This window comes from Delphinapterus leucas, chromosome 7, assembly GCF_059928025.1.
Source record: "Delphinapterus leucas isolate spDelLeu-1000000601 "Yukka" chromosome 7, BTC_Dleu_Yukka2, whole genome shotgun sequence".
Lineage (NCBI taxonomy): Eukaryota > Metazoa > Chordata > Mammalia > Artiodactyla > Monodontidae > Delphinapterus > Delphinapterus leucas.
This window is the reverse complement of record NC_143135.1, coordinates 93819246-93834451: the sequence shown is the minus strand read 5'-3', so window position 1 is coordinate 93834451 and position 15206 is coordinate 93819246. Positions and strand designations below refer to the sequence as shown.

Sequence of the window (15206 nt, the reverse complement as noted above, 5' to 3'; positions counted from 1 at the left end):
AATAGCTGGAAAGGCTGGTAGAAAAATTAAGCAAACCCCAATTATAATGAAAGGACGCTGCCGTAAAAACAGTGTTTCTGTCGTGTCTACCAAAACAATGCAGGGCTGTTTGAAGGTGAGCCCTAAAAACTGAGAGGCAATTCCCAAGGCAGGTGTAGCAGAGATGATGGCTTTGTAGTCAGGAGAGATGTGAAGATAAAGTGAAAAGAGGAAAGCTGCAGTTTGTCGGTTTAGACCCAGGGAAATAAAGAACTTCTGTCTAACGTAGACCTTTGAAGTGTGCCTTTATTTTCTGTGAAATGAGGTGAATTCCTAGAATTGAGATACACTTCTATATTCAAGGGAAAGAAAAGGATCCAAGTATGCCAAAATCTTAATATTTGTTGAGTATCACACTTTTCATTTAAGAGAAAGAAATTGTTAAACATACATATATGTATATATATATATATATATATATATATATATATATATATATATATAGTTTTTGGGTTTTTTTTTGGTCGAGCTGTGCAGCATGCAGGATCTTAGTTCCCCAACCAGGGATCGAACCTGTGTCCCCTGCATTGGTGCAGAGTCTTAACCGCTGGACCTCCAGGGAAGCCCCAAACATATTTTTTTAATTAGTGTAAATATTTGGGAGTTGATCACAGAGTAACTAAGTGTGACTTACCTTAAGGATCATATCATTTTGTGAAAAAAGTTGTTCTGAATGAGCTCTTTTTCTTTACTAAATGTATTTTCCCACTGATTTTCCTTATAAAACCACAGGTGTATTTACCTGAGTAAAACATTGATCCCAAATGATAATATAGTCACATCTAAGAATGCAGAAGACCTTAAAACAAATCACACTTAAAGGTCTTTTGGATGATCTAAAGGGTAATTATTTAATAATAATCTAAAAATGCTTAAACCGTATCCTAGGACATATGCAAAGTAGTAAGGGTAATTTTTATGTTTCATTTAGTAGCTTGAATGGTTGCATTAAAAAGAAAAATGTAGGCAAGCAGGACAGAAAACCCTTGACTGAAAGCTGCTCTCAAGCCCCCTCCCCAAGATATTTTACAGCGGGAGACTATGTACTTACTTTGCTCAGACCTGTTTCTGGGCACCCAGAGGATGCACTTGGTCATGACTAGGTTGGTCTGGGATAGGAAAGGAAAGGCGAGAGCTGAGGTGGTAACTCAGAGCACTGCCCCAACAGAGAGAAGATGCACCTTCAGCTCACCCAGAGAACCAGGGCACACTGAGTGTCCTGACAATGTGTATCCAACAGTGACCTGATTTCTGTGTGATGGCAGAATTTATAACTGGTTAATAATGGCCTTGTTTAGGAATATGTGGCATGTAAACATTATATGATGTTGCCTTTTGTCATACAGAGTTTCTGAATAATGCTTCTGTGTCACTGAATGCTCATATAATGCTAGCTTCTTTCAGAGCAGTAATGAGCTGGGACAATGTAGAGTGAGGCGTTAGACTTTCTTCAAGGTCCCGAAGCCTCTGAGAATCTATGGAGTTATGTGGTGAGGCTGCAGTTTCCTTTCGGGTTGTTGGTAAACTGCTCTGCAGACAGGCTAAGTGGGCCTTTAAAATCATAAAAGAGTTAATGTATTCCCTCCCACTGCTTATATCACTCCCCACTCAGACCTTAGGTCCTCAGAGGTTTTGCATCACTTCCAGAAGTTCCTAAGGGCCTATCATATCCATCAAGAATGCCTTGGTTTGCCCTTTTCAAATTTTAGAAACAAAACGCAATGACATTATGGAGGAAAATGTCTCATTTTCATCTTTGAATCTATCTTTTGCTTTTTTAGAAAAGAGCAAATTGTTATGGTGGTGGATTGGAAGCTGGGTGGTGGCTAGCTCTGTCTCCACCCTGGACTGCAGGACTCTGAGAATCCAGCCCTCAAGCTACCCCTCTGAGTCTGCAGCAGGGCAGGAACACACCTTCCGTCTGTTTTCTAAGGGCAGCAAAACTCCTGCACAATAAGTAGTGAGCCTCTTTCTGGAGCTACTTGCAAGTAAAGCCATCACTTCAATCAGTTTTGCTATCTGTTGTTCTTTATTGATATGCTTCGGTGCCTGCTCTGCCCTGTTCTCCAGAACTCTCTAAATCTTCTTCTTCCCTGGGTCTAAACTGAATTTTGGGGGGAGCTACTTTTCCTACTAGCTACTACTCTGACAGGGTTTATAATCCAGTGGGGGAGGATCTCAGCTTCCAGAGGTAGGCTTCCTGGGTTTGAATGCTAATTCTAGGATTCACTTTCTAGCCCTATGACCATGGTCAACTCCTTTAATCGCTCTGTGCCTCATTTTCCTTATCTGCAAAATGGGGATAATAATATATTCTGTCTCACAGGGTTGTTCAAGATTAAGTAAGTTTATTTATATAAACTGCTTAGCATAGTGCCTGGCAAATTGTTGTTATTGTGAGTTCCTCCCAAACTTAACTCAGTTCTTGGTATTCAACAAATAATTATCAAATACATACATCTAAACTGTTTTCCTTTTTCCCTGATGATCTTCGTTCATCAATCCCCTCCCTAATTTTCTATATTATTCTCACCAAAGAGGACTCTTCAGAGAAATCTCCAGCAAGTTCAAGTCTCAATAGGACACAGCATCTACTGGCCTCTATCCATACAGGCACAGAGCATAAATCACATAATACACAGCATACACATTCTGGCCATTACTAGGGACAAGAGTGATCTGCCTGCCTCTTCTTCTGGGAAGTTAGACCAACGCTCCATTTTCTAGTTTCTCCCCAGAGCCTTCTTTGTTTTTGACACCCTCCAGAGAGCAGCAGAAGTTGCTGTACCTGATGTTCAAATGATCTCCATGGGTGGAGGAGAGGCTGTAAAGTTGTTATGAGAATGGTTTCAGTGCTGCTCTTGCAGCCCTCGGAGCAAAAGAGTTTTCCCCCTTGCCTTACTGCTCATAAGTTTTCTGTTGAGACCCCCATCCTCCTCCTTTCCTTAAGGAGATAGGATAACTGGGACCCTGGGGCCCAGCACCAAAGTTAATGTACGGTCCCTGTTCGAGGCAGGTGAGTAGGGTCAAAGTGATGAGAGGCTGGCCACATGCCATCATTTATATGCAATTGAATGAGCTCAACCAATGAAACGGCTTAACCACTGCAAGAAGCTGAGGACCACTTCATCCTTATCCTTATTTGCTAGTAAAGAAGCCAATTAGTGTTAATTGTGCTGGTAATTTGGAACAGCAACCAGGGAATTGATTCAAGGCAATTGTGGAATGACCTCCCTGTCCTGTCCTAGTCCCAGCCATTATTCATAGTCAGATGGGGAATCAGAGAGCTAGTAAATATCTTTTGGTCAGAGAGAGTAAATAGGGGCTCTGCTTCTCATACATTCACAGTGCCCTGGGTGTCAGTTTTTAATATTGTACACGCAGTGACCTGACAACACAGTTCTGCCATCAGGAGAGACATAGATGTGAGATGTGGAGGGGTCAGGACTGGAAGGAGGAATACATTTCAGCATTGGAGTGCTCACAGCCTTCCCTCCTCCCCACTTGCCTGACCAGACTATCTCGTTATTGACAGTCCAGTAGCCTACCCCTCCCCGGCCCTACCTGAAGCTGTTAAAGCCCATCTACTTAATAAAGGGGGTGGGGGGGAAAGAGGGGGAAACCTGGGAGATAGTGAGGGCTCTGGAGGGTGTGGAATGGCAGATAACACAGGAAAGAAGAAAAAGGGATATGAGATTTACTACTGGAATTTGATTTGATCACCTTTAATGTCCTTGGAGAGTCGCTGGTAAGGGTGAATTTTTATTTTATTATTTACTTATTTATTTTGCCCAACAGACGTAACGTATTTAACCATGACGTGCACCACTGCTTCATCAGGGTTATACAAGTGACAGAAATAGGACGCAGGCACTTCTTTGACAATCATCTAGCTATAGACTTATTCAGAGACGGGGCGGGAGGAAGGAAAATGACGTCCCTGCTCTGGCCCTCACCCACCCAATGACTGGAATGCGTGTTTGGGCTGGTTTCTCCGCCCTTGAGCACGCAAATCCTAATTTCCCCATTCCTCTACATTCGGTGACAATTAGAGTGGTTGTACCGGGTGAGTTGGGTTTTTTAAGAGGAAGGAATTTTACTGAAGAATTCCCCTGCCTCGCTTCCGACTTGGTTACAGTTGCTTCGATACTGTAGCTATTCCTGCCTTCGGGGCCTCAAGGGCTAAAGTGGGACAGTGCTAATATTTCTGGTGATGAGGAAATACTTTGTTTTAAAGGAGCCTGGGTGATTGCCGAACTGGGACAGAGGTCACACTGGGGGTCACATTAGCTGTTCCGGGGGGATCGAGGGCGGGTTTGGGTCAGGCATAAGCACCCCCCGACTCCGGCAACGCTGCGGCGGCTTGGAACCTGCTGGCACACTGGCGGTGCCCACTGTCTCCTCCCCGAAGGGGGGCACCCGGGAGCCGACACCCGAGGAACCGTGCCCACGCGGGAAGGTCGAGCTCGCCGGTGAGGTCACGGTTGCCATGGCTCTAGGTAGTGACGCGCGTCGGCACGTGACGAGCGGTTGCCATGGCGCCAGGTCCCGGCGGCGCGGGCGCTCCGCCTCCCGGAGTGACGTCCCCCGGCTCCCCCCCACCTCTTTTCCCGCCCCTCTGCCCCCTCCCCCCTTCCCCCCCGCCGGCTCCCCGCGGCCCCGGAGGTTTCACTGCACAACAAGATGGCGGCGGCGGCGGCGAGCGGAGCTGGCGGGGCTGCCGGGGCCGGAGCGGGGGGAGCCGGGCCGGCGGGCCGCCTGCTGCCTCCGCCCGCCTCGGGGCCCCCGGCCGCCCCCGCTGCTGTGCCCCCGGCGGCTGGCCCGCCGCGTCCCTCAGCCCCGGCCTCCCGCGGGCCGGTGCCTGCCCGCATCGGCTACTACGAGATCGACCGCACCATCGGCAAGGGCAACTTCGCTGTGGTCAAGCGGGCCACGCACCTCGTCACCAAGGCCAAGGTAGTGGCGCGGTGGGACCGGGCGGCGGCGGGGCTGCGCGGCCCGGGACCGTCCGAGTGCTGAGGGCGCAGGAGAGCCCCGCGACACCGAGGCTGAGGGGTCGGCGCGGGAGCGGGGCTCGGGAGAGCGTTGGGGACCGGGGAAACGGGTAGGGGGCTGTCGGGCGAGAGTGCGGAGAGGGCGAGCAGAAGGTGGGGGACACCGGGGGACCCGGGAGAGGGTAACTGCACGGCAGAGGGGACGCAGGGGGCCACTGAGCGCGGGGACCTGGGGAACTAGGGAGCCGGGGATGGGGAGGGGGCTCCCTGGGCTGTGCAGAGGGTCGTAGAAGGGATGATTGGAAAGAAGAGGTTTGGAACTCTCCCGGAGCCAGGAGGCAGTAAGCTAAGAAGCCTCTGGAACCAGCAGTTAGGAAATCCTAAGGGAATGAGGGCAGGGGAATAGGAAATGTGGACCAGGAGGATGGGGGGAAAACGGGTGAAACCGGCAGCCCGCAGATGTGGGATTATGAGGGGAACGAGGATAGCTGGGGCACGTACCAGGGGTATGTGGTGGGTACAGGGTACTGAGAGGTATGAGGGACCTGGTACCTTTTGACAGAGGCACCAATCAGCATTTGATCGTCCAAGACTGATAGATGGTGGGAATGGGAGTCTGAGGACAGACAGGATTATTGGAGGAGGCGATGAAAAAAATGGGGAAATATGGAGGAAAAAAAGCACTTTATTTTTCTGCAGGAAGGGGGTCAGGGAACAGAGGCCCAAGGGGGGCCCAGGTTTGTGGTGGCCCTAGGTACTCAGGGGTTAAACAGTTTGGGAGAGCTGGATTGCTGGTTATATTTAGTTGTTGGAGGGTCCAGAACTGTGGGCCTTATAGAGCCCAGGGTGGGCTGTCAGTGGTGAGGGGAAAGCCTGGTGACTGAGGAGGTGTGTGAGGAACCCAGACACTCATGGGGCCCTTTGGTTCCCAAGGGATTTGTGGAGCTGTGTGGTGAAATTGGGCAAGGTCAGTTAGGAAGCCATATCCATTTAATAGTTTACATAGAAAATTCATTTTTGGAGGAAATATGGTTAGCTCTTTCCTGTGGTCTTCTTCATTGGGAGTATTGGAATCGAAGACCCGAGGAGGAATTGTTTGATTTTGACAGGACTCACAAGCCCATTTGTACTCAGGATTTCTTTCTTTGCTCCGTCTCTCACTTGAATGAATACTTTAGATGTAGTCATTCATTATATTTAAAGCTGCAATTTGTGTTTCCCTCACCCTGATTAATGAAGAACTGTTACAGCTGCTGCTGCTTCCTACCAAAGCCGCGTCAATTCCCCTCCCCTCCTCAGCCTAGCCTCTGGTTCTTGTCACCTACCTTGTTTCTGCTCTTATGGCAGCCCCTTGCTTTCAGAAGGCAGTGACTTACCTCTGCCTTGTCTCCTGCTCACTTATGACCTGAAGTCCCTTTTTCCCTCCTTTCTGTCAGACTGTTAGGGGCCCTTCTTAGCAGGGTGGCTTTGGGGGGTGGCTGTGGAAAATTGATTGGTCAGTTTCACTTCCTCTGGGGGGCCCCCTTCAGCCTTTCTGTCAGTGTCTATCAGAGGGCCTCAAGTCTGCAGGTCTGAGCGGAATGAGATCCCAAAGTCCCAGGTTTCCTGGTGCTCCCCTCAGCCCCCCGGCGGGGAGTAGACTGAGCCAAGACTCTGGTGCATCTCTGCCCCCCTGAGTGATTCCAGTTGTGTTTACTGTTAGCCAAGCCAAATTTATGTTTACAAACAGCTTTAGTTGTTGGAGCCTTGTTTCTTGTTTTGGTATTTCCTTTCGCCACGGCCTCCCCCTCCCACCTAAGTAATCACTTCGAGCTCCTGTGATTATTTTGCTCTGACCTCTGGGGGACAGACTCTATGAACTTAATTGGTTGCCTGGTTTATGGTATCTCTGGTTTAAAGAATTTTGTATCTTACAGCCCTTGGATACACCAAAATATTGATTAAAAAAATCTGTGACAGAGGGTTGAATGTTTTTGTAAATGTAATTGCAAACAGTTGATTCTTGGCTTTATATATAATAGAGACATTTCTATCTTCAGTAGTCAGCAAAGCCAGTGGCTAATTATGGCTGGTCTCCCCGCTTTCTAATTTTCCAGTGTGTGTGTGTGTGTGTGTGTGTGTGTGTGTGTGTGTCTAAGTTTTTCTCAAAGTCTTTGGTATTCTTTAGGACTGCAGCATTTTAAACATCAGCTTGTTTATAAATGGGTGTCACTGTTTATGTTGGTTTTTTCTTTGATCATTTGTGGTGTGCAGTTATGCAATTCCTATGCATGGAAATATTCAAAATCTTGAATGAGGCTGAAATGGCTTGGACAATGAGTTGCATGTGTGACAGGACCACACCAGCACTCATTTGTGTTTCTGTAGCGGTGTGCAATTTCCTAGTTACAGTTATAGGCACCCTGTGTTTCTCTGCTTAACTTACTCTGACGACATGAGTGAAGCTTAATTCACAAGGAGCTGTCATGTGCTCTGAGTACATGATGAACATATTTTGGCCTGCTTCATGCTTATCTGAATCCACTTCGGAAAGGTTTCTCAAATGCTGACAGCTCAGATGTGTCTAAGAGCTGTTGACATACAGTATGATGGCCTATTGAGGCCATGGTTTGGTTATATAATGGCAAGGAAGGTGCCTGGGTATTGGCAGTGCAGAAGCTGCTGTTCCGTTACTCAGGTAGATAGATTTTTCTCCCATGCACTGCAGTGTTTATCTTACTTCTTCAGTCAGGTCACTTGGAACCAAAGAGAGCTAGCTATTTTTTTTCCCCATCTCTTTTCAGAATGTATCATGTTTTTTGTTTTGTTTTTTTGGAGGTATGTGATTTTTTTTCTTTCTCCTTTTTCTCCCTGTAGGCCACTGAATGGTCTAGGTCTTTCCTATAACCATATATAACCATCAGACTTAGGTGATTCAGATGATATTTGTGTTGTCTGAAAGAGGTTAGGTAATAGGTGTTTTCTGAACATCAGAGGAATACTTATGGTCACCTTTTCTTACACACATTACCTATTCCATGGACTGAGAGGCTAAAGTAAACTTTATTTATTGACTAAGCTACTGTGCTCGGTCCAATAATAAGCGGTAAAACTGGCCCTTTCCCAAATTCTGTTAACTCTCAGACCTCCTAGATCAGGACTCTGGGATGAATAAAATTAGTAGAGAAAGGGAAATATTTTCCTATTTGGTTGTTGGTGACTTTTGCAGCACGGCATTCATGAGCTCAGACTTAATATTGGCAGAACTGCAGTGCTTAGAGCGTCACTGCAGAACAGTTAACAGGAGAGAATATTCATCTGTGACATACTTTGGTCAGCAGCTCACCCTGGCTGTCTTTGTCCTACCTTCTTTGAGTTCCCTTTTCTGGAGGTGCCTTGGTCTGAGATTCTCTGGCCCTATTCTTTTGGTAGGACACTATAAAATATTAAAGAGATTGAAAAAAAGAAAAGATTTTCTCTTCTCAATTGCTTATTTGGTTGCCTGTACCTAATCATACTTTCACTGGTTGGATGAATGGGAACGAAGAGTAGATATATTTTGTATGCATTTAAAAAAAGAGCATACATGACTATAAAAGCCATTGGTCAAATACTTTAAAAATGTATTTTAACAAATATATTGATATATCACCTGCCTGTTTATTGGTTTGTGGTAAGAGCTTGAGCTTTGGATGAGACTGCCTGGGTTTGGATCTTCTGCTACTTCATAGCTGGGTAATTTAACCTGTCTGTGCTTGGATTTCCTCATCTATGAAATGAGATAACAATAGTACTTACCTCACAAGTTTGGGTGTTATGAAGATTATATAAGATAATATATGTGAAACTCTTAGAACGGATGTACCTGGCACATAGTAGGTATATAGTAAATATTATCACCTTCTTTTTAAAAAATATTTATTTATCTGGCTGTGCTGGGCCTTAGTTGCAGCACTCGGAATCTTTGTGGCTGTGTGCAAGATCTTTGTTGCGGCACGTGGGATTTTTAGTTGTGGCATGCAAACTCTTAGTTGCAGCATGTGGGATCTAGTCCCCTGACCAGGGATCAAACCCGGGCCCCCTGCGTTGTGAGCATGGAGGCTTAGCCACTGGGCCACCAGGGAAGTCCCTGTCACCATCTTCTTCATCATCATCACCATCATCAGGTGCAATAGTAACAAAAACGAGTAAGACATAGTCCCCTTTGTTTGCTTTTCACCACTTTGGAACAGTTCACGAGTGCCACTTGTTTAGTGTAGGCAGATGTCATCCTGATGATGTGCTGCTTTCAGCTTAAAAAAGTAGTTTGCTATTATTTCACGTGCCTCTTTGAGAGAGTGGATTTAATTCCTGTGGACTATGGGCTAATTTCATGCGATCGACATTTAAAAATATAGTTTTCCATTAAACTTTTGAAATAGTTATGAGACTTGTCTAATGAGGACTGTGACTAACACTGGCTTTTATTTGGGCTGCCTTGAATATTCAGGGTGTTTGTGTAGCTACACTTTGTCAGACTGGTGACAGAACAGAGTTTGAGTGCAGTCTTTTCTCCAGAGATTCCCTTAAATTCCATGGAGAATATGAAGAAATATTCCTACAAGCTTAAGGAGACACTTGCACTTGGGTGCAGGGTGTGCTACCTAGAGGGCCAAGGTCAGGATTCTTAACTTGAGATATTACACAGAAAAAACATTGTGCTCCCTGACCCCCTTCCAAATACTGACGAGCCAGGACACATCTGTGTGCTGTGTGGTTTAGTGCAAACTCATTTCCACAAGGAGAACAACTCAAAGTGGGCCAATAGTATTATTTTCACTTCTAAGGATGATGCTTGTGCTCGTTAGAAGGCTGAAAACAAGATTCATTAGTAAATAGAAAAGAGAATTATGTCAAAAAGAAATTGAAAGCAAGATTTATATTAGTTACATTTGAGGAGGATAGTTCCATCCCTAGATAATCTAGAAATGACTATTGAAAGACAACTAACTTCATTTTGAGATAGGTTGTTGAAACTTTGTGAAGAGCTAAGACTGATTTGGACTAGTTTTTCCAGAGTCAAAATACCAGTATTCCACTTTCAGCATCAAAACTATTTATTTTAACATTCTGACTTTGGTGCCAGCTCCCTAGAAAGTCATAGATCTGGCTCAAGCCAGAGGTGCCCAGACTAGTTATTTCTGTGCCAGAAGTGCTGTTTTCATTTTCCAAGCATCACTCTGGCTAATGTTTTCTAGTTCCTGGCATAAAAGAGAACAAAATGGATGCTTTGGAAGGAAAAAGAAATGTGCTCTTCTTACCAGAGCCTTTGTAAGTCTAAAAAACACCTAAAACTTCTCTGCACAGAGATGGAACCTTTCCCTTGTCCATTCATTCATTCAGCGTATGTTTACTGAATGCAGATTTTGTGTCAGGTTCTACTCTGGCTCTCGAGTACCCCAAAAACAAAAGAGAAAGAAAGCTCTTGCCTTCTTGGAACTTATTTTCCGATGGGAGGAGATAGGCAAGAAACATGTAAACAAATAATTTTATGTAGTGACAGATACTATGAAGAAAATAAATGGGCTAGAGAGTGTCTGGGGCAGGGTGCTGGAAGGCCTTTCCAGGATGGTGATATTTGAGCTGACAACTGAATGATGAGAAAGAGGCAGCTTGGGAAGATTCAGAAGATGGAATATTCAGTGCAGAAGGAATGGCACGTGCAGCGGCCTTGGGGTAGAAATGAACTTGGTTTGTCCAAAGATTAGACCCAAGGTCAGGGTGCCTAGAGCTTAGTGAACAAGAGAAAGGATGTTAAGGAATGAGATCAGAAAGTTAGACAGGGGCCAGATCATATGGGTGTTATAGGCCATTTTATGGAATTGGGTGTGAAACAGGGGACTGACCTCAGAAGATATCAAAGCAGAGCACTGACATTATCTGGTTTATGTTTTTAAAAACTCATGTTGGGGGACTTCCCTGGTGGCGCAGCGGTTAAGAACCTGCCTGCCAATGCAGGGGACACGGGTTCAATCCCTGGTTCAGGAAGATCCCACGTGCCACGGAGCAACTAAGCCCGTGTGCCACTACTGAGCCTGCGCTCTAGAGCCCACGTGCCACAACTACTGAGCCCACGTGCCACAACTGCCGAAGCCCGTGTGCCTGGAGCCTGTGTTTTGTAACAAAGAGAAGCCCCTGCTTGCCGCAACTAGAGAAAGCCAGTGGACAGCAACGAAGACCCAACACAGAATGAATGAATGAATGAATAAATAAGTAAGTTTATTAAAAAAAAAGATCTTAGAGATGTTCTGTTCCAGCTCTTTCTTTTCTAGAGTCTAGAAAGATGGACTTAACAGAATTTAGAATCTCAGGCTTTTAGGAGCCATCAAAGTAGTTTAGATCAATTATCTGTTAGACTCACAGCTCTCTCCTGTATCTCTCCCACCCCCCATTTGCCCAGAATCCTATAGCTAGTTAGTGGGGGAGGTAGAAATAGAATCCAGGTATCCTACTCCTAGTTAACTCTACCGTGACTCCTCCAATCATAGAGAACATTGCCCTTGCCCTCTGAATACTTACTCTTTCATTAGAGAAACAAGATACACCTACTAATTAAAGTCTAAGATTATTTATCCTCTCTATTAAAACAAACTCCAAAGATGAGAAGTCATGATGAGAGGAAAATTTTCCAAGTAGGGGATATACCAACACTGTATTTAACCTGTCCTTTGGCATTGTTTCACTCTATCACCTCTGTCACTTACCTGCAGTCCTCCATGGGTACACTGCTTTGCCTTTCAGTCTCCTACTCAGATGCCCCTTGATGCTCCCTTGACATGACTGAGGTGTCAAAAAAGCCTTTCAAAATGCTAAGGAAGTAAAAAGAGAAAGAAACACAGAAAAAGCAATGACCATAAACACAGTCTGCCTTATATAGTTTGCTTTTGCCACTATATCTAGCTCACACTCAGAGAACATGAGTAATTATACTTTTGCTCTGTTGGGTTGGTCTGGTCTGTCTTTGAAGGTACATTTCTTAGATGGACTCCTTATTTACCAGAACACTACCAGTTTCCAGGGGATGGTGCCATCTTATAACTCATTAAGAGAACTGGTCACCAAGATACATACCTTGATGATGCAGGTGAGGGCCAAGAGAACCATTTATCTAGGGCTCCTCTTATGTGGTTCTAGTTTCTCATCTAAGAGCTTGGCCTGCTCCCCAGGTGAATGACCTCACCCATCAGGTGAGTCCCTACCTCCTTTATAATAGGTCCCTATTATAGCTTGGTCCCTTCTGGCATAATAGTATAGTCATGCTGTCTTGTGGATGACTGATAACATCCAGAGGATGAAAATTATGTACATTCTCATGGACTTTTGTCCATGGGAATGTGTATAATGACCTTGGCAATGTCTTTGAGAAGCCCTCAACAGTCTTGGATGAATTAGCTTGAGAGGGTTTCTTTTGGATCTGTTCAGAGTAAAATTCCATCAGCTAAGGACAAAACTGTTGGATGAGCCGTAGAGAAGTTATGTTAGAACATATTTCTGTTCAGGAGGTGTGTGATCCACTGTAGACCAGGAGTCCCTGGCCACATTGATAAGTATTTCTTCTCAGAATTTAGCTTGTCAGAGAGTTAGGAATCAGATTGTAAATACTGAGTCTCATTTCCCAGAAACTGAAAAGGAAGGAGATGCAAACCCATCGCCTGTTTAAGCTCCTCTGTGTAGGCTGGGCTCACTCATTTGGGTACTTTTGGCCAGTTATCTTAAACTATATTTAGGTATTGATTAGGAATTTCTGAGAAATCCTCAAATTTCTGCCTTGTTTCAGCTCCAGCCCATGCTTACTAGCAGTAGGCTTTGCTTCTCTTTGCTCCCTCCAGAAGAATTGAATGTGAAATTTTAGGTTAACCAACCACATTTCTTGAGACTGAAGTTTTTGGAGAAGAAATTTTTCATTCATTCATTCCAGCCAGCCAGCCAATAAGCTTTTGAAAAATTGTTTATCAAAAACTAGGAGTGAATGATATATGGCACAAAATTCAAAAAGTGCAAACTCGTATATAGTGAAATTGTCTGCCTGCCACCCCAGTGCCTCAGACACACAGTTTTTTAGTCTTGTTTCCCCAGTATTTATTAAGGGCGTCTCTGGATCAGTCCAAATGCTAGGTGCTGTTTGTTTTCTGGCAGTGTTTTGACATGCTTGAAATTTCTAAAAATCATTTTACTTAAAAAGAAAAAGAAGAAAATACCTAACTTTTAAAGCTGGTTAGGAGGCACAGGGTGATAATTTAATGTCAGCTCCATGTGGGCAGGGATTTTAAGCTATTGTTTGCTGCTGTATTCCCAGTGCCTACTACAACGCCTGTAAATACTCATTTAGTGAATGAATGTAAGGATTAAAAAAAAAAAAATGGTTGCTTCCTTGGTGGCGCAGTGGCTAAGAATCTGCCTGCCAACGCAGGGGACACGGGTTCGAGGCCTGGCCTGGGAAGATCCCACATGCCGCGGAGCAACTAAGCCCGTGTGCCACAACTACTGAGCCTGCGCTCTAGAGCCTGTGAGCCACAACTACTGAGCCCACGTGCCACAACTACTGAAGCCCGCGTGTCTAGAGCCCGTGCTCCCCAACAAGTGAAGCCACCGCAATGAGAAGCCCGTGCACCGCAATGGAGAGTAGCCCCCGTTCGCTGCAACTAGAGGAAGCCCGCGCCCAGCAACGAAGACCCAACACAGCCAAAAATAAATAAATAAAATAAATAAGTTTATTTTAAAAAAATGGGAGCTGAGTTTGCTTTTTATACTCAATGCATCTTAGAATTTTATTATTGAAATTTTCTATCTCCAGTTAAGATGTTAAAGAAAAATAATAGTCTACCTTTTTCTCACAAATCTCTAGGTAAGGAGATTTCACAGCCTTTCTGGGCAAGTTACTTTTGGCATATCTCAAACTTTCATTATTAAGAAGTTCAGTATAATTTAAAGTAAATCCTGCAATTTAAATTCAAATCCCTTATTTTAAGGAGAAGGTTCTTACACATACAGGCTCCCATTGGGTTACTTCCTTGAGAGGGTCCCATGGGTACAGTCAGTATGGTCAGCCAGTGCCTTGTTTTCCCTCTTCTGCCTAGGAGCCTCTTCTTTGCAGACCCACTAAGCTGTCTTGGGCTGCTGGCACTTCCTGAAGTAACTTCACACTCTTTGTTGGAGTTACCACTTGTTCTTTTCTTTATACTAAGTGATCTGATTAAAACAACTACTGTTTTTCTGTCACTGGTCCTTAATTTCAGTGGGTTACTTTTATTGGTCCTTACCTTAAATGGATTCATTCAAATAGTATTTTTTCTGTCATCTGTAGGCAAAAAGTAGCGGCTACTGATACTAGAAGACAAGAGGATAAGTGTTATTCTTGTCAGGGTGGGCAAAGGGTTAAGTTAAAGGAGCAATTGAATGCTCGCAGCCGGGACCTGATAGAGGAGGAATACAAGAAGTCTTGAGCATAAATTCTCTTCAACCCAGTTGCTTATTATTACTGGCTCACTTCTACCACCTTGCCCTATTTTTTTCTGATTATAATTGGGAAAACTCAGAAAATTATAAAGAAGCAGAAGGAAAAAAATCACCCATAATCCTGCCCCCCAGAGGCAACAGTTATTAATATTGTAAAATACATAATTGAGATCATATTGATATACTATTTTATTTCTTCCCCCCTTATCATTATAAGCATTTTCTCATCATTTGAAACTATTTGTAAACATCAATTTTAATGGATGTGTACTTTGCTGTTGTATGACTGCCATTATTTTTTTAACCTTTTTCATAATTTAAGGTTCTTCCCAGTTTTTCACTGTTAGAAATTTTCTGTGATGACCATTTTTGTGCATGAATCTTTGAAGCATTTCTGATTTTTTCTCAGGATAGATTGTTGGATGTGAAATTGTTGGGTCAGAGGGTATACATGTTTTTAAGATATCTGATTCATATGTTGGCACATTGCTTTCCAGAAAGGTTGTGCCAGGGTTTAGCCTCCCAGAAGTGAATGAACTCTTCCTTTTTTATTTTGTCTCCGCTTCTGCCCTCCTTGGTTTGGGAGTGTAGGGCTTTTAAGTCTCTGCTGCACCTCTAAACTTAGGGCAGTAGGTATGGGACACATTAAAGAGGGCTGGAGCAGCTGCCTAATCCTTCCTTCCCTGAACCAAACCTGGA

General features: G+C 44.4%; 1 protein-coding gene and 1 long non-coding RNA gene across 8 annotated transcripts in view; both read left to right on the top strand.

Moving 5' to 3' along the window:
- SIK3 (SIK family kinase 3) overlaps positions 1 to 15206 on the top strand; it is a 296083-nt gene that overhangs the window by 40215 nt on the left and 240662 nt on the right. For 4 of the 7 annotated variants that reach the window (XM_089915559.1, XM_089915558.1, XM_022559219.2 and 1 more), the window contains exon 1: positions 4708 to 4995. The exons of 2 other annotated variants lie outside the window; for them this stretch is intronic. In XM_089915559.1, the coding sequence (XP_089771685.1) occupies positions 4723 to 4995 (273 nt within the window). In that variant the 5' untranslated portion in view covers positions 4708 to 4722. Of the gene's footprint in view, positions 1 to 4707; positions 4996 to 15206 lie in introns of those variants that run through there. One more of the 7 variants, XM_089915563.1, reaches the window with a different exon arrangement.
- LOC111166948 (uncharacterized) overlaps positions 5002 to 15206 on the top strand; it is a 105603-nt gene continuing 95398 nt past the window's right edge. Inside the window, exon 1 of the long non-coding RNA XR_002642718.2 lies at positions 5002 to 15206. This exon is cut by the window's right edge and continues 94094 nt beyond it. This is a non-coding gene — a long non-coding RNA (uncharacterized LOC111166948).